A 19,951-nucleotide genomic window follows, 5' to 3' on the forward strand; every position below is an offset into this window, starting at 1 on the left:
TCACGTACGATTTCAAAGCTGCGCTAAATGTTTCGTTGGTTAGGATAACAGCATTTACTTCAGGAGTAGGGCTGGGACAACGCGTCGACGTAATCGATGACAATTTGAAGCACCTTTACTAGAAAAATCGATGACAATTTGAAGCACCTCTACTAGAAAAAGCATATATTTTGAGCAAGCATAGGGTAGGCTAGGCCCATTCAACAGTGAACTGAGACCACAGAATATTTTACGATGTAAGAAGGCAATATGATTGATCCACCACAATCCAGTTAAGCCTACATGCATTCACTGCCCAACAACGTGATATTCCTGGGTTTCCAGGATTTCGGGTCAACCTAAAAAAACAAAAAACAAAAAATTAAACTTGCTGATTAATGGGTTCAAGGAACCAGCTGTGGAATATCCATCCTTGTCTCAGCTCAAATTTAATTTTAAGTTCACGTTAAGATCTTAAAAATAGCCAAGGCTACTCAGTTTTTCTTTCCAATTAGGCTACTCTTATCTTGCCTTATTTCTCCTCATTTCGAATGTTGCCTTTTAGGCTACTTATTTTATTTCACATTAAACATTAGGCCTAGGCCTACAATCTTCTATTTCTTGAATTTCCCCTTGGGGATCAATAAAGTATCTATCTATCTACAACTAGGCTCCATCCATCCATCCTAATATTATACATACATCCTAAACACGCACGTTAAACATTATGATGCTCCGGACCTTTGCTTGAGGAAATTTTCCGTAACTGGACCTCGCTGAAGATTAATTGAATACCCCTGCTCTAGGATTTTTTTAAGCAGTGGGGGCTTGTGGGGGCCTGTCCGAACTCCCCGCCCCCACCGTCCCCCCCGTCCCACGGAACTGACAACTGACACTTCGCTGCAACACAAACAATTATATGTATTCACCTCTATTCACACACAATGAGGCATTATTTTCAGTTGTGATTGAGCTGTATATTTGGAGAATCTACAACAGGTCTGCACAATGAATTTTGAAAAGGCAACTGCGACTAGTGTACTGTACGTCTGCCCCATTTCTGATACCATGGGGGAAGAAAATTAAACCGTGGGGGGCCGCCACTACCAAATCAACATAGAGGAAACACTGGGTACTGGTACTTCCCTATTTCAAACTGCACCTGGATTGTTTTGCATTTTGACTTTCAGTCAAACAAAAGACTATTTTATGGGGCGGTGGTAGTGTAGTGGTTAAGGACCTGGGCTAGCGTGCAGTAGCCTGAAAGTTGTCGGTTCAATTCCCGGCTTCCACCGTTGTGCCCTTGAGCAAGGCACTTAATCCCAACTTGCTCCGGGGACAATGTGATCCCTTGTAATATAGCTGACATGTAAGTCACTTTGGTCAAGAAGTGTCTGCTAAATGTAATGTAATGTAATGTAATTTTTCCAGGCATATATTTCATCACTGAAGATTTCTTAAAAATAGTGTTAGTATAGTGTAGTGTAATAGTGTTCTCGTCAAAATAGTGTTACACTGGTGTAATAGTGTTCTCGTCAACCCAATATCTTATCGTCTCGTGGGCTCAGTGTAAGATATAAATATATTTATCTAAAATAGACCTCAATCTATCACATTATTTTTATATCCCTAAATGGAGAAAAAGAAACATATCAGAAAAATAACACTGTGTCATACCATGTGTTATACTACTCTTATGATACTATTTCTGTGGTCCTACCTAGGAATACATGCATCATTTTGACAAAGTTATATCTGCTCTAACTCACCACAGTTTCTGCAGGTTACCCAGAGCAGGAGTCAGCAGATTCAGCTCCTCAGCCCTGAGGCGGCATTTCCTGAGGTCTAGACATGTGATGTTGGGACAGCACTGCAGGCAGTACTGCAGCACCAAACAGTCCACCTCATTTAGGAATGTGGAACTCAGCTCAATGGTATCCATACCCTGCATGGCTTCCTTTGTCACTTCCTCATTGTGTAGCTCATAGAGACACCGTAGCAGGAATAATCTTACATACCGTGGGTGTTTCTCCTTCATCTCTTCACAAACCCATTCCTTCAATGAAGTGTGGACAGAGGTCATGCGTTCTTGATCAACTACATGCCTGCTTAGTTTGGGGTTTGATAAGCCATACAGAAACCTTATCACAGCAAACTGGTGGGTGTTTCTGTTTAGATCAATTTCTGTCAGGAGGGTCTCAACACTTCCCAAGCCATCTGGAATGATGTAACCCAGAGCCATGAAGAACTCCTGAAATACCCGATATGTGAATCTGCACTGCATCTGTGGGGGCTCACTGCAGAGAAAGGGATTTCTTTTCAGATCCGACAGATCCTTAGATGATCTCCGGTTCTTTTTCATTAGTTCCCCTCCTTCTGCCAGTACAGCAAGGTCCCTCAAAAACGTTGCGTCTAGTGCATCCTTATTATAGTGTTGCTTAACCAGACTGATCATGAGTTCCAGAAATATGGAGGTAACTGTTTCCAGTTCAGTAATGTCTGGTGTATCATCTTTAGGCTTGAGAAATGTGCATACCAAAGAACACATCCCAGGAATGCAACAGGAAGCAGAGAGAGTTTGGTGTGCTTGAACAATGCTGTGTAGATCACAATGGTTTTTCTTGGTGCTCTTGAAGAACTTTTCAAAATATTGCTTCACATCATCTTTAGAAAAGTCCATGATCTGTGTGGACTTTATTGGTTCTCGTTGGATCAGTTGTCTAAGTTTATCTAAAGCAAATGGCCTTGTGGTGACCAGCAGGGAGGATTCTGGCAGGATTCGTCCACTCAAGAGGGCGAGAAGCTGGTCTTCAACTGAGGCTGGACTGAATGGACTGCAAAGAGTGGGGTGGGTTCCATTTTCTGATAACATGAGTTCATCAAAGCCATCTATAATAAAGAGCACCTTGTGTGGTGATTGCATAAGAGTCGTCTTAACAATGAGTCTGAATCTCTTATGACTGCACACAAGCTCCACCAGTGTTTTCTTCACTGATGAATTTCTCATCTGTTGGTTCAGGTCCTCACTCTTCAGGAGAAGCACAAGATCAAACTGGTTTAAGTAATGAGCTCCTGAGGCCCAGTCATGCACAATCCTCTGTGCAGTGAAGGACTTTCCGTAGCCACTGCGACCCTGCAGAATGACCACTTTGGGAACTGGCTCAGGATCATTGGGACTGTCATAAGGGTTGAAGATGTGTTCCAAGGAGATGTTCTTGTAGATCTGTCCTACATCCTTTTCACATGTCTTCATGATCTGAGGCTCAATGTAACAGTCAGGCCTGAGTCCATGTGCAAGAAGAGTTGCATCATAGTCCTGCAACACCTGCTTCTTAAAGTAGCCGAGCATGCCTACAACATATAACCAGGGAATATGAACACTTATGAATGTTGCCAATTCATTATGTCAAAGTGATTCACAATATCTTTTTGGTACAAAGTCACATGGAACTTCAGAAAAGGAAATATTTTTGCATTCCTACATCATGTTCAATCGTAGCATAGTAAAAAGTAATACATTGCATACAAAGTGTAGCTTATTATAGCTCATTATATATAAAAAAATATCTGCATGCTGGAACTTTAGTAAATAATCCATAAAAATGACCTGTATGCTTCTGAAACATCCGCTTCAGGTAATACACATTGGGGATGACCAGAATGGACAGGGCAAAAAAAAGGAACCAGCGATGTCGAAGGCGGGCAAACAAACTCCCTGCAAATGGAAAACAAATATCCTACAACTCATAAACCACCCTTTTCATGGGACCCTGTTCCCTCAAACACACACCATCAGAATTGTCAGTAGTGCCCTAGTACAAAATAATGCACCATTTCCATTTCTAACTATCAGACTACTATAGTCCAGTGTAAACACAGTAACATGTTGCATTATATAAATACATATAAATACCAATGGCTGAGTGATAATATGCTATGATAAAACACCTCCTACGATTAATACGTAACAACAAGTATGGTTAGTCTTCAGAGGATCACATACAATAAGTCATCTACACCTAATGTTGAATAAGCCTATTTAGCATCGGAAGCTTCACAAACAGCATGGCCAGGTAAATATTCTTCTGTTCTGTTGAATAAGATGGTAAGATGATTTGTTTCCAAGATTTTGTCATAAATTGGCTGATACTCACGTTCTACTTTAATCAGCTTCTCTTTGCTGTGGTGCAGGTATGAGACTCTGCATGTGTAGTTGTACCCATGCTTCTCCTGTACAGTGACACTTGTTTGGACATGGAGTACTGCTCCAGCTACGACACAATCCTCTGAGTCTCTTGCATGCTGAAGGATGTTTCCATAACCGTTCATCCACTCAATTGAAGGTTTAGTTGTCCAGTTTGTAGACTTGCACACCAGAGTGACACTGCCATCATTGTGGCTCACCGTATATATCTCTGGTTCATTTCCAAACTCTGCCCAGACACCAAATTGGTTAAACCCCCATCAGTGACATAGACTGGTGAACAACAGACTCACTGTAAAAAGTAATAGCTTTCCTTACTTAAAATGTTCTAGTGAGTAGAATTCAGTTTTTGTCTTTTGTTGACATTACTTGCATAACATGAGTGTTACTTAATTTGGAGGTAGAGTAAAGTAAACAATCAAGTAAACTACACTTAAATTGCTGAGGTTTGTGCTACATTGTAAAATTAGTTTGTTAACCTTACTTACCTGTTAGTTAACCTTTAAAAAAGCATGCAAACCGATTGCATTTTCCAATTCCTATTCCAGATTAGTCTGTATTTTCAAGTTGTGCTACTGAGAATTCCTATTTCAATTAACTTGGTCATTACAAGTAAAGTATACTGTATGTTTATTAAACACAACACATGTATTGAAGTTGTGCTAACTAGTATCACAGTTCAACTAACTAATATGACATTTGCTTAACAGCGAAGTACCCAACAACGCTATCGAGCTAGCTGGACGCTGCATTCTCCGTGCTGACAGAATAGCTGACTCCAGTAAGACCAGAGGTGGGGGTTTGTGCATTTATGTTAACAAAATGTGGTGCACGGACACCACCATCACGGAGCATCACTGCTCAGCTAACCTAGAGTATCTCATGGTTAAGTGTAATAATTAATTTTATTTGTATAGCGCTTTTCAAAGACCCAAAGTCACTTACAGAATTGGGAAACAGAGAAGGACAACAGTACCACATACATACACACACACACACACGCACAGACACACACACACACACACACACACACACACACAAGAGGAGCAATGAATTGATGAATAAAAAGTAAATCATAATGGTACAAGCAGCAAAGACAAGAGCAGTAGTGGAATGAGGAATGAATAATAATAATACAGACATCCAGGACAAGACATGAGCAATAACAGTGACAGGTTATGGTTGTGGGTAGGGGAGGTCGTAGGCTTGTGAGAAGAGGCATGTTTTTAAACGGGATTTGAATGTGGAAAGTGAGGGGGAGTCACAGACAGGTTGGGGGAGTGAGTTCCAGAGTCGGGGTGCTGCTGAGGAGAAGGCTCTGTCGCCGAAGGTTGTGAGTAGGGTTGGGCGATATGGCTGAAAACTTTATCACGATATAAGTATTTCATATCAGTCGATATCGATAATTATTGATTTTTAAAAAAAAATCTATTTCAGATAAGGACCAGAAGGAAAAAAAAGTTCAATTTAAACACTTTTATTTTAAACTTAACCTTCCTCTGATTTTAATCACCTCAGTTATCAATCAAAGCAAACAGGGAAAAGAAATAGCAACACAATCATGAAAAACACTCAAATAAATAAATGTGCACATAAGTCTGAATGAAAAGCAGCACTGGTTGAAGCCTGGAAATATTGTAGCCTAAACAAAGTAGCTTAATTTGCTAGTTTATCATAGTCTAGCCTACTGGTTAGACTGTTCAGTTTCCCCACACGTGTTTAAGTTTCAAATGAATAATTTATCTCTTTGGGACAGGCCCGTTTGAGTCTTGGAAAATACTTTTCCATTTGCATCGGGATTGAGATGATTAGAATTTAGCAGTCAATTTGAATGCAACAGTTTTGAACAAATTCGTGCAGTGTGCTAATGATGCTAACCGGAGTTAATAGCAATTATTAGTCGTCTTGCACGATTGTGAATGTTTGGATTACATGTGCATGCTGCGGAGGGATGCTCCTGTTGAGAGGGAAAGAGAGAGCGTGCACAGGGCAATGATTCATTGAGAGTCTGTGTTGAGGTAGGCCTACTTCTATCGCCTACTATGGTAGAGTTGCACATACTAGCTACAATGCAAGATATTAGCCTATTTATTTATGGACAACGTAAGGCGTTGTGTAAGTTGTGTAAGGCGTTGTGTTGCGTAAGGCGTAAGGTGTGTGTTGCTTTTAATTATCGAACGTTCTATCGAACATATTTTTTATTGATATCGATTACATGTCTATTGTGATACATATCGCTATCGTTTTATCGCCCAGCCCTAGTTGTGAGTCTTGATGGTTTGGTGATCAGAGTGAGAGTGGAGGAGGATCGGAGGGCTCGCGAGGGTCGATTGGGGGTGAGGAGATCGGACAGGTAGGATGGGGCCAGGAGTATTTTGAAGGTGATGCGTTGTTTGATGGGGAGCCAGTGGAGAGCGAAGAGGACAGGAGTGATGTGTTCACGGGACCGGGTGTGGGTGGGTGTCCTGAAAACACAACGCTTCTGCTGCTCTTACATAACTTGCACCACTATGCCACTTTCTTTCTTACTTAGGTCAAACAGAACTACCTCAGCCTTTTATTGGCCTGACTTTGCACTAGTATTTTATTTTATTGACTGTCTATGCACAATTTCAACCAAATTTTGCTGCTCTTATTTTTTCATTATATGTGCCCTCTTATTTACTTATTTACTTACTTTTGTTTACTTGAATGTTATGTTTGTCTGTGGACTTAAATTGGTAAAATATGTCTTGTCTTCACCGTGGGATAGTGAGAAACGTAATTTCGATCTCTTTGTATGTCTGGAACATGTGAAGGAATTGACAATAAAGCTGACTTTGACTTTGACTTTGAGGAGGCGAGCAGCAGAGTAGACCTTTCTATCTGCCCAGAGAGTTTACATCAACTGTAGTAACAGCAGCCTATATACCACCGGATGCTAATGCTAAGCTTGCCATGAAAGAACTGCATTCTGCTATCAGTAAACAACAAACTCTGCATCCCGAGGCAGCCTTCATTGTCACGGGTGACTTCAACCACTCGAATTTAAAAACTGTACTGCCCAAATTTCATCAAAATGTATCATGCCCCACAAGAGGAAATAATATTTTAGACCATGTCTACACAAACATAGCTGATACCTACAAAGCCGCTCCCCTCCCCCACCTAGGACACTCAGACCACCTCTCATTGCTTCAACTCCAACATGAACAGTGTCACCACCCTCAAACGGATTACGACTTTCCCTAATCACAAGCCATGGATGAACAGTGAGGTCAGACTTCTGCTAAAGGCATGAGACATCGCATTCAGATCTGGTGATGCTCAAGCCTATAGCTCATCCAGGGCTAATCTGAAAAGTGGCATCAAAAAGGCCAAGCACAACCACAAGCTAAAGATTGAGGATCATTTGAAGAACAACTCTGACCCCCAATGCATGTGGCAAGGCAACTTTGCTCAAGGGCACTTCAGCCGTTCCTACTGGTCGGGGTTCGAACCGGCAACCCTCCGGTTACAAGTCCGAAGCGCTAACCAGTAGGCCACGGCTGACTTCTATGGCCGCTTTGATAGGGACAAGGAGGTGGCCATCAAGGCTGTGGTCTCTGCAGATCACCAGCCCCTCACACTCTCCACCACTGATGTGTGTGCGGCACTGAGCAAGACTAATGCACGAAAGGCTGCTGGTCCTTCTGGTATCCCCTGGTATCCCCGGACCCGAACCAGCAGGTTCAGAGGAAGCTTCTTTCCTGCGCGGCTGTCACCCTACTAAACTGCATCCCGGTGACATCCAACGAACTAAGCCCCCATGTCTCTGAAATGCTGGTGTTAGTGACTGACATTAAATTGCACTCTCCTCTCTGGTCAAGGTAATATCAAAACTTCAGCAATTCAAGTATAGTTTACTAGATTTAAATGTTCATGTTTGCTTTTCCACCTCAAAATTAAATTGCACTCATTTTAGGCAAGTAATCTCAAAAGGCAAAATCAACATAATCAACAAAAGACAAAAACTGAGTTATACTAACTAAACATTTTAAGTAAGAGTAGCTATTAGATTTTACAGTGTATCAACCAAAATCACAAAAGACTCTGGAGCTGAAATACTGTAACAAGACGTTCACAACCAGGTCAAGGAGCATCTTTGCCTTATTTGAACTGTCAAAACCTAGAGTAAAAGCTGAATGAGTGAGTGAGTTTCTCTTACCATGAATTTGGACTTCAAAAGAAGCCTCATCAGTACCCTCAACAGTTTTGATATAACACTTGTATGTGTTTGTGTCTGAGACTCTGACTGATCTGAGCTTTAGTGAGATGTTGCCCCTCTGCAGCTCTTCTCTGAACAGACTGGTCCTGCCACGGTATGCTTGAAGCTGCTTTTCAGTTATGTCCATGTGTCTTCTGTACTGATGCACCATTTTAACTCCATGAATAATCCACTGCACCTCCATGTCCACTGCACTCACATTGTTCTTGAGGTAACAGGGCAGAATCAGGTCATCACCAACTACACCAAGGACAGGGTTGAATGGAGCTACAACCTCTGGAACCACTGCAGAGAGAAATAACAAAATGGCCTCACTACATTTCACTTGAGCTGTGTAGAGCTGAGAGCACACACACACACACTCACTCATGCACACACTTAGCTTTACTGACATGACAAATAATTACATGCACTACTAAGCCATAGAAAAATAAATATGTTTAAGGATAGAAAAATATACAAAGTGTTCTCTCTCCCTCTGACATGAACAAACACACTCAGTATTACCTGTCTTGGTCACTTTGGTGCAGCACAGAAGCAGAAACATCACACAGAGATGCTTCATCTTGGAGATAGAAAACCCACTACAGACAGACATGAGGACATGATTAATCACACATGTGCACGCACACACACACACACACACACACACATACTGCACACTGCAACCAAATAGTAACATTCTCTAAATGGTTGCCCATAGGTTATCATAAAATGAATGTTAGAAAAACATTAGGAGAACGTTTTGCTAACCAAAACAAATAACCAAAAAAAACGTAGTATTTCCTGGCAAACCATAGGACAACATTCACAACGTTCAAGCAACGTTCCCATTACCAAGTAAAAATTGTTAGCTGGGGACACGGGAGGGGAGGCGCCAATAAGCGCGCAATAAAAAACAGCCGAAAAAAAAAACATGGAAAAAACGGAAACGTGTTTGCTTCGGTCTAACCATGTCCCTAACGCCTACAGTCTCTGCACCATGCAAATCTCCGGCAAAAATGGATATTACAATTAAATCCAAATAGGCTACTTTTGGTAGAAAACCGCCCTAAACTGTGCGACCCACACGAATAATGGTGCATTCAGAGCACCTCGGAATGACAAGGACCGCCCCCATGGCTACTTTGTTTTTCCGACAGCAAGTGTTCAAGTGCTTTGCCATCGAATGTGTGACAAACACGGATGCCACAACAAAGGTTAAAACATATACTCACTAATCCTAAACAAACAACTGTATTTGCTTAAAATATAGTGTAAGATGCTCATGAAAGAAAGATATGCAGCTTTTCAAGTGATAAAAAGGGCAAATTCCCAAGTTCACATTAAAACTGTTTGACATAAAAGGCCACATGGACTACAAACGAACTACAACGTGACGACAAAAGTGATGACGAGCACCTAACTGGGCAACTCTGTTAGCAAAATCTAGCCCCAGTTTCCGACCTCTGACTCACACATTAAGTGACGTGAATGACGCGGAATGATGATGTTTTCACTCGGAGAAAGGTTTTTACGAAGCCCATGAACGCTAGGCATATGGCAAGCGATTTTAACATTTTCCCGCTAGACTGGATATGTTTTGCAGATATCTGTAATTCAGTTTTGCCTAGTCAAAACGAACATTTTAGATATCCGCAATTGAATTCTTCCTATCCATAATTGTCATTTCAGATATCCACAAAGACATTCTTCCTAGGACAAATGACGCCACATTTGCCATTCATTTCTATGGGGTTTATCATTACGGATATCTACAATTCAGTTGCAGATATCCACTATGTGAATTACGGATATCTGCAATTGAATTGTAGATATCTGTAATTCCAGTTAGAGATATCTACAATTTGATTCTGACTAGTCATAACTCCAGTTGAAGATATCTTTAATTCACTTCAATTCAAGATATCTACATGTTCCTTTTCAGATATCTTGAATTAAGTTTTGACTAGGCGAAATGACATTGTAGATATCTGTAAATGGAATTTTGACTAGTCAAAATGACGTTGTAGATATCTCAAACTGGAGTTATGACTAGTCAGAATCAAATTGTAGATATCTATTATCAAGTTATAGATATCTTGAATGAGTTTTGATTAGAGATATCTGAAATTGGAGATATCTATAACTTTCATTCTGCCTAGTCAAAATGTAATTATAGATATCTTGAATTAGAGTTTTGACTAGGCGAAATGACGTTAGAGATATCTGTATTGCTATGCAAATTAGGCCCGCATCCCACTTTAGGCGGGAGAAGAGCATGTTGTTGTTCAAATCATCAAATAATAGCACCTGCTGTTAACTTTGTAATTAGCACCATGTCAGAGCAGCCAGAGGGCGAAGGAGTTTTTAATCGTCTTTTTAATGCTGCAGCCTATGTAAGACAGGAGCTGGCAGCAAGAATTGATGATTCAATGTTGCTTTGATTTTTTCGATTACATTTTTCGATTACCATTATGAATGGAATTTCCTGTAGCTGGTGCTGGTGCATTTAGTAGCCTAGCCTAGGCCTACTAATTTATGTAGGCTACGACATTACAGCCTGCTTATTCTTCTTCCATTCATAGAAATAAGGAAATAAGCCCACTTTTTCTTCGATTATGTTGGGGAGGGGAAATTAGCTGCATGTCTAAGTAGATGGGCTCTAGCCTAGAAATCTAGACGGGCTCTGCTACAGAACTAAAGAGCAACGTCTTGCACAATAATTTGCACTAGTCATAATGACGTTTGAGATATCTTCACCTTTCATTCTGCCTAGTCAAAACTGAATTAAAGATATCTGCAATTGCCATTTAAGATGTGTGACGAGTTGAATGTTGTTTTCAATGACGTGAGGACAGATATCTGTAATTCAGTTTTGCCTAGTCAAAACTAAATTACAGATATCTCTATCTGACGTTTCGACTAGTCACAATTACGTTACAGATATCTTGAATGACAATTCCAACTATCCAAAATGTAATTGCGACTAGTCAGAAAGACGTTGTTGATATCTACAATGTTAATTCCAGATAGTCAAACTTAGCGGGTAAATGATAAAATCGCTTGCCATAAAGGCATATGGCAAGCGATTTTAACATTTTCCCGCTAGACTGGATATGTATTGCAGATATCTGTAATTCAGTTTTGCCTAGTCAAAACGAACATTTTAGATATCCGCAATTGAATTCTTCCTATCCATAATTGTCATTTCAGATATCCACAAAGACATTCTTCCTAGGACAAATGACGCCACATTTGCCATTCATTTCTATGGGGTTTATCATTACGGATATCTACAATTCAGTTGCAGATATCCACTATGTGAATTACGGATATCTGCAATTGAATTGTAGATATCTGTAATTCCAGTTAGAGATATCTACAATTTGATTCTGACTAGTCATAACTCCAGTTGAAGATATCTTTAATTCACTTCAATTCAAGATATCTACATGTTCCTTTTCAGATATCTTGAATTAAGTTTTGACTAGGCGAAATTACATTGTAGATATCTGTAAATGGAATTTTGACTAGTCAAAATGACGTTGTAGATATCTCAAACTGGAGTTATGTATGGCAAGCGATTTTATCATTTACCCGCTAAATTTGACTATCTGGAATTAACATTGTAGATATCAACAACGTCTTTCTGACTAGTCGCAATTACATTTTGGATAGGTGGAATTGTCATTCAAGATATCTGTAACGTAATTGTGACTAGTCGAAACGTCAGATAGAGATATCTGTAATTTAGTTTTGACTAGGCAAAACTGAATTACAGATATCTGTCCTCACGTCATTGAAAACAACATTCAACTCGTCACACATCTTAAATGGCAATTGCAGATATCTTTAATTCAGTTTTGACTAGGCAGAATGAAAGGTGAAGATATCTCAAACGTCATTATGACTAGTGCAAATTATTGTGCAAGACGTTGCTCTTTAGTTCCGTAGCAGAGCCCGTCTAGATTTCTAGGCTAGTCCATCTACTTAGACATTGTCAGCTAATTTCCCCTCCCCAACATAATCGAAGAAAAAGTGGGCTTATTTCCTTATTTCTATGAATGGAAGAAGAATAAGCAGGCTGTAATGTCGTAGCCTACATTAATTAGTAGGCCTAGGCTACTAAATTCACCAGCACCAGCTACAGGAAATTCCATTCATAATGGTGTTGTCGGCTGTAATCGAAAAAATCAAAGCAACATTGAATCATCAATTCTTGCTGCCAGCTCCTGTCTTGCATAGGCTGCAGCATTAAAAAGACGATTAAAAACTCCTTCGCCCTCTGGCTGCTCTGACATGGTGCTAATTACAAAGTTAACAGTTAACAGGTGCTATGTGATTTGATGATTTGAACAACAACACGCTCTTCTCCCGCCTAAAGTGGGATGCGGGCCTAATTTGCATAGCAATACAGATATCTCTAACGTCATTTCGCCTAGTCAAAACTCTAATTCAAGATATCTATAATTACATTTTGACTAGGCAGAATGAAAGTTATAGATATCTCCAATTTCAGATATCTCTAATCAAAACTCATTCAAGATATCTATAACTTGATAATAGATATCTACAATTTGATTCTGACTAGTCATAACTCCAGTTTGAGATATCTACAACGTCATTTTGACTAGTCAAAATTCCATTTACAGATATCTACAATGTCATTTCGCCTAGTCAAAACTTAATTCAAGATATCTGAAAAGGAACATGTAGATATCTTGAATTGAAGTGAATTAAAGATATCTTCAACTGGAGTTATGACTAGTCAGAATCAAATTGTAGATATCTCTAACTGGAATTACAGATATCTACAATTCAATTGCAGATATCCGTAATTCACATAGTGGATATCTGCAACTGAATTGTAGATATCCGTAATGATAAACCCCATAGAAATGAATGGCAAATGTGGCGTCATTTGTCCTAGGAAGAATGTCTTTGTGGATATCTGAAATGACGATTATGGATAGGAAGAATTCAGTTGCGGATATCTAAAATGTTCGTTTTGACTAGGCAAAACTGAATTACAGATATCTGCAATACATATCCAGTCTATGGCAAGCGATTTTATCATTTACCCGCTAAGTTTGACTATCTGGAATTAACATTGTAGATATCAACAACGTCTTTCTGACTAGTCGCAATTACATTTTGGATAGTTGGAATTGTTATTCAAGATATCTGTAACGTAATTGTGACTAGTCGAAATGTCAGATAGAGATATCTGTAATTTAGTTTTGACTAGGCAAAACTGAATTACAGATATCTGTCCTCACGTCATTGAAAACAACATTCAACTCGTCACACATCTTAAATGGCAATTGCAGATATCTTTAATTCAGTTTTGACTAGGCAGAATGAAAGGTGAAGATATCTCAAACGTCATTATGACTAGTGCAAATTATTGTGCAAGACGTTGCTCTTTAGTTCCGTAGCAGAGCCCGTCTAGATTTCTAGGCTAGCCCATCTACTTAGACATTGTCAGCTAATTTCCCCTCCCCAACATAATCGAAGAAAAAGTGGGCTTATTTCCTTATTTCTATGAATGGAAGAAGAATAAGCAGGCTGTAATGTCGTAGCCTACATTAATGAGTAGGCCTAGGCTAGCCTGCTAAATTCACCAGCACCAGCTACAGGAAATTCCATTCATAATGGTGTTGGCTGTAATCGAAAAAATCAAAGCAACATTGAATCATCAATTCTTGCTGCCAGCTCCTGTCTTGCATAGGCTGCAGCATTAAAAAGACGATTAAAAACTCCTTCGCCCTCTGGCTGCTCTGACATGGTGCTAATTACAAAGTTAACAGTTAACAGGTGCTATGTGATTTGATGATTTGAACAACAACACGCTCTTCTCCCGCCTAAAGTGGGATGCGGGCCTAATTTGCATAGCAATACAGATATCTCTAACGTCATTTCGCCTAGTCAAAACTCTAATTCAAGATATCTATAATTACATTTTGACTAGGCAGAATGAAAGTTATAGATATCTCCAATTTCAGATATCTCTAATCAAAACTCATTCAAGATATCTATAACTTGATAATAGATATCTACAATCAAATTATGACTATCCCTAACTCCAGTTTGAGATATCTACAACGTCATTTTGACTAGTCAAAATTCCATTTACAGATATCTACAATGTCATTTCGCCTAGTCAAAACTTAATTCAAGATATCTGAAAAGGAACATGTAGATATCTTGAATTGAAGTGAATTAAAGATATCTTCAACTGGAGTTATGACTAGTCAGAATCAAATTGTAGATATCTCTAACTGGAATTACAGATATCTACAATTCAATTGCAGATATCCGTAATTCACATAGTGAATATCTGCAACTGAATTGTAGATATCCGTAATGATAAACCCCATAGAAATGAATGGCAAATGTGGCGTCATTTGTCCTAGGAAGAATGTCTTTGTGGATATCTGAAATGACGATTATGGATAGGAAGAATTCAGTTGCGGATATCTAAAATGTTCGTTTTGACTAGGCAAAACTGAATTACAGATATCTGCAATACATATCCAGTCTAGCGGGAAAATGTTAAAATCGCTTGCCATATCCAGTCTAGCGGGAAAATGTTAAAATCGCTTGCCATAGTTATGACTAGTCAGAATCAAATTGTAGATATCTATTATCAAGTTATAGATATCTTGAATGAGTTTTGATTAGAGATATCTATGGCAAGCGATTTTAACATTTTCCCGCTAGACTGGATATGTATTGCAGATATCTGTAATTCAGTTTTGCCTAGTCAAAACGAACATTTTAGATATCCGCAACTGAATTCTTCCTATCCATAATCGTCATTTCAGATATCCACAGACATTCTTCCTAGGACAAATGACGCCACATTTGCCATTCATTTCTATGGGGTTTATCATTACGGATATCTACAATTCAGTTGCAGATATCCACTATGTGAATTACGGATATCTGCAATTGAATTGTAGATATCTGTAATTCCAGTTAGAGATATCTACAATTTGATTCTGACTAGTCATAACTCCAGTTGAAGATATCTTTAATTCACTTCAATTCAAGATATCTACATGTTCCTTTTCAGGAAGTTTTGACTAGGCGAAATGACATTGTAGATATCTGTAAATGGAATTTTGACTAGTCAAAATGACGTTGTAGATATCTCAAACTGGAGTTAGGGATAGTCATAATTTGATTGTAGATATCTATTATCAAGTTATAGATATCTTGAATGAGTTTTGATTAGAGATATCTGAAATTGGAGATATCTATAACTTTCATTCTGCCTAGTCAAAATGTAATTATAGATATCTTGAATTAGAGTTTTGACTAGGCGAAATGACGTTAGAGATATCTGTATTGCTATGCAAATTAGGCCCGCATCCCACTTTAGGCGGGAGAAGAGCGTGTTGTTGTTCAAATCATCAAATCACATAGCACCTGTTAACTGTTAACTTTGTAATTAGCACCATGTCAGAGCAGCCAGAGGGCGAAGGAGTTTTTAATCGTCTTTTTAATGCTGCAGCCTATGCAAGACAGGAGCTGGCAGCAAGAATTGATGATTCAATGTTGCTTTGATTTTTTCGATTACAGCCGACAACACCATTATGAATGGAAATTCCTGTAGCTGGTGCTGGTGAATTTAGTAGCCTAGGCCTACTAATTAATGTAGGCTACGACATTACAGCCTGCTTATTCTTCTTCCATTCATAGAAATAAGGAAATAAGCCCACTTTTTCTTCGATTATGTTGGAGAGGGGAAATTAGCTGACAATGTCTAAGTAGATGGGCTCTAGCCTAGAAATCTAGACGGGCTCTGCTACGGAACTAAAGAGCAACGTCTTGCACAATAATTTGCACTAGTCATAATGACGTTTGAGATATCTTCACCTTTCATTCTGCCTAGTCAAAACTGAATTAAAGATATCTGCAATTGCCATTTAAGATGTGTGACGAGTTGAATGTTGTTTTCAATGACGTGAGGACAGATATCTGTAATTCAGTTTTGCCTAGTCAAAACTAAATTACAGATATCTCTATCTGACGTTTCGACTAGTCACAATTACGTTACAGATATCTTGAATGACAATTCCAACTATCCAAAATGTAATTGCGACTAGTCAGAAAGACGTTGTTGATATCTACAATGTTAATTCCAGATAGTCAAACTTAGCGGGTAAATGATAAAATCGCTTGCCATACAAAACTGAATTACAGATATCTGCAATACATATCCAGTCTAGCGGGAAAATGTTAAAATCGCTTGCCATATTTCAATGACGTGAGGACAGATATCTGTAATTCAGTTTTGCCTAGTCAAAACTAAATTACAGATATCTCTATCTGACGTTTCGACTAGTCACAATTACGTTACAGATATCTTGAATGACAATTCCACCTATCCAAAATGTAATTGCGACTAGTCAGAAAGACGTTGTTGATATCTACAATGTTAATTCCAGATAGTCAAATTTAGCGGGTAAATGATAAAATCGCTTGCCATAGATATCTGAAATTGGAGATATCTATAACTTTCATTCTGCCTAGTCAAAATGTAATTATAGATATCTTGAATTAGAGTTTTGACTAGGCGAAATGACGTTAGAGATATCTGTATGCAAATTAGGCCCGCATCCCACTTTCGGCGGGAGAAGAGCATGTTGTTGTTCAAATCATCAAATCATAGCACCTGCTGTTAACTTTGTAATTAGCACCATATGGCAAGCGATTTTAACATTTTCCCGCTAGACTGGATATGTATTGCAGATATCTGTAATTCAGTTTTGCCTAGTCAAAACGAACATTTTAGATATCCGCAACTGAATTCTTCCTATCCATAATCGTCATTTCAGATATCCACAAAGACATTCTTCCTAGGACAAATGACGCCACATTTGCCATTCATTTCTATGGGGTTTATCATTACGGATATCTACAATTCAGTTGCAGATATCCACTATGTGAATTACGGATATCTGCAATTGAATTGTAGATATCTGTAATTCCAGTTAGAGATATCTACAATTTGATTCTGACTAGTCATAACTCCAGTTGAAGATATCTTTAATTCACTTCAATTCAAGATATCTACATGTTCCTTTTCAGATATCTTGAATTAAGTTTTGACTAGGCGAAATGACATTGTAGATATCTGTAAATGGAATTTTGACTAGTCAAAATGACGTTGTAGATATCTCAAACTGGAGTTAGGGATAGTCATAATTTGATTGTAGATATCTATTATCAAGTTATAGATATCTTGAATGAGTTTTGATTAGAGATATCTGAAATTGGAGATATCTATAACTTTCATTCTGCCTAGTCAAAATGTAATTATAGATATCTTGAATTAGAGTTTTGACTAGGCGAAATGACGTTAGAGATATCTGTATTGCTATGCAAATTAGGCCCGCATCCCACTTTAGGCGGGAGAAGAGCGTGTTGTTGTTCAAATCATCAAATCACATAGCACCTGTTAACTGTTAACTTTGTATAGCACCATGTCAGAGCAGCCAGAGGGCGAAGGAGTTTTTAATCGTCTTTTTAATGCTGCAGCCTATGCAAGACAGGAGCTGGCAGCAAGAATTGATGATTCAATGTTGCTTTGATTATTTCGATTACAGCCAACACCATTATGAATGGAATTTCCTGTAGCTGGTGCTGGTGAATTTAGCAGGCTAGCCTAGGCCTACTAATTAATGTAGGCTACGACATTACAGCCTGCTTATTCTTCTTCCATTCATAGAAATAAGGAAATAAGCCCACTTTTTCTTCGATTATGTTGGGGAGGGGAAATTAGCTGACAATGTCTAAGTAGATGGGCTAGCCTAGAAATCTAGACGGGCTCTGCTACGGAACTAAAGAGCAAAGTCTTGCACAATAATTTGCACTAGTCATAATGACGTTTGAGATATCTTCACCTTTCATTCTGCCTAGTCAAAACTGAATTAAAGATATCTGCAATTGCCATTTAAGATGTGTGACGAGTTGAATGTTGTTTTCAATGACGTGAAGACAGATATCTGTAATTCAGTTTTGCCTAGTCAAAACTAAATTACAGATATCTCTATCTGACGTTTCGACTAGTCACAATTACGTTACAGATATCTTGAATGACAATTCCAACTATCCAAAATGTAATTGCGACTAGTCAGAAAGACGTTGTTGATATCTACAATGTTAATTCCAGATAGTCAAACTTAGCGGGTAAATGATAAAATCGCTTGCCATACCACCATGTCAGAGCAGCCAGAGGGCGAAGGAGTTTTTAATCGTCTTTTTAATGCTGCAGCCTATGTAAGCCAGGAGCTGGCAGCAAGAATTGATGATTCAATGTTGCTTTGATTTTTTCGATTACATTTTTCGATTACCATTATGAATGGAATTTCCTGTAGCTGGTGCTGGTGCATTTAGTAGCCTAGCCTAGGCCTACTAATTTATGTAGGCTACGACATTACAGCCTGCTTATTCTTCTTCCATTCATAGAAATAAGGAAATAAGCCCACTTTTTCTTCGATTATGTTGGGGAGGGGAAATTATCTGCATGTCTAAGTAGATGGGCTCTAGCCTAGAAATCTAGACGGGCTCTGCTACGGAACTAAAGAGCAACGTCTTGCACAATAATTTGCACTAGTCATAATGACGTTTGAGATATCTTCACCTTTCATTCTGCCTAGTCAAAACTGAATTAAAGATATCTGCAATTGCCATTTAAGATGTGTGACGAGTTGAATGTTGTTTTCAATGACGTGAGGACAGATATCTGTAATTCAGTTTTGCCTAGTCAAAACTAAATTACAGATATCTCTATCTGACGTTTCGACTAGTCACAATTACGTTACAGATATCTTGAATGACAATTCCAACTATCCAAAATGTAATTGCGACTAGTCAGAAAGACGTTGTTGATATCTACAATGTTAATTCCAGATAGTCAAACTTAGCGGGTAAATGATAAAATCGCTTGCCATACTAGGCAACACTAGGCCTAACTTACTTCCTCCATGAATATCCGGGATCCCTATCCCTTCAGTAGCCTATCGATGTTTTGTAAAAACATTCTTTGTGCGATTGGGCTTACCAACCAACAGAACAAAACTGAATAATATATAACATATAATCACTATAATATATAACATATAATTACATAGCCTACCTTCGTAGTAACATTATCCCATAATAGTCGCAAGTGACGTAACGAGACTTGATGTGACCACATCTTACCGGTTGCTTTCACTTTCGAAGAGCACCGCCTCGCCCCTGATAGACAGTAGGACTTGTCACTCCCCGATGTGAGTCGCTACCGGAAGTGAGTCGCGCATGCGTCACTTTGCTACTTTGCGACTACCTGTGCTGTTAGCCACAGAATAATGACATTAGCCTACACAGCAGTAATGTATTATTTAGCGTAAGGCATCACATTTTCACGGCATGATCTCTAATGTCAGTTCTAGATTAGAGGCTGAAGTAGCCTGCTAGCGAGAGACTTCTTTAATATCAATACAAATTGACCTACATAACGAAGTTTGTTAACTGCTGGCAAGTAA

At 38.8% G+C, this 19,951-nt stretch overlaps 1 protein-coding gene across 2 annotated transcripts in view; it reads right to left on the bottom strand.

The window, feature by feature from the left end:
- The window catches only part of LOC143100741 (uncharacterized), an 84,156-nt gene that overhangs the window by 38,918 nt on the left and 25,287 nt on the right, over positions 1-19,951 (bottom strand). The window contains exons 1-6 of one of the 2 annotated variants that reach the window (XM_076264165.1): positions 19,561-19,637; positions 8,937-9,013; positions 8,370-8,714; positions 4,134-4,412; positions 3,587-3,694; positions 1,749-3,330 (exon numbers count right to left, since the gene is read on the bottom strand). In XM_076264165.1, coding sequence (XP_076120280.1) covers positions 1,749-3,330; positions 3,587-3,694; positions 4,134-4,412; positions 8,370-8,714; positions 8,937-9,013; positions 19,561-19,574 — 2,405 coding nt within the window. In that variant the 5' untranslated portion in view covers positions 19,575-19,637. Of the gene's footprint in view, positions 1-1,748; positions 3,331-3,586; positions 3,695-4,133; positions 4,413-8,369; positions 8,715-8,936; positions 9,014-19,560; positions 19,638-19,951 lie in introns of those variants that run through there. The other variant, XM_076264166.1, reaches the window with a different exon arrangement.

The sequence above is a fragment of the Alosa pseudoharengus genome, unplaced genomic scaffold (genome assembly GCF_046254945.1).
Source record: "Alosa pseudoharengus isolate Yale_2024_CS ecotype anadromous, Long Island Sound unplaced genomic scaffold, YU_APseudo_1.1 YU_APseudo_1.1_scf_3, whole genome shotgun sequence".
In the NCBI taxonomy this organism is placed as follows: Eukaryota; Metazoa; Chordata; class Actinopteri; order Clupeiformes; family Clupeidae; genus Alosa; species Alosa pseudoharengus.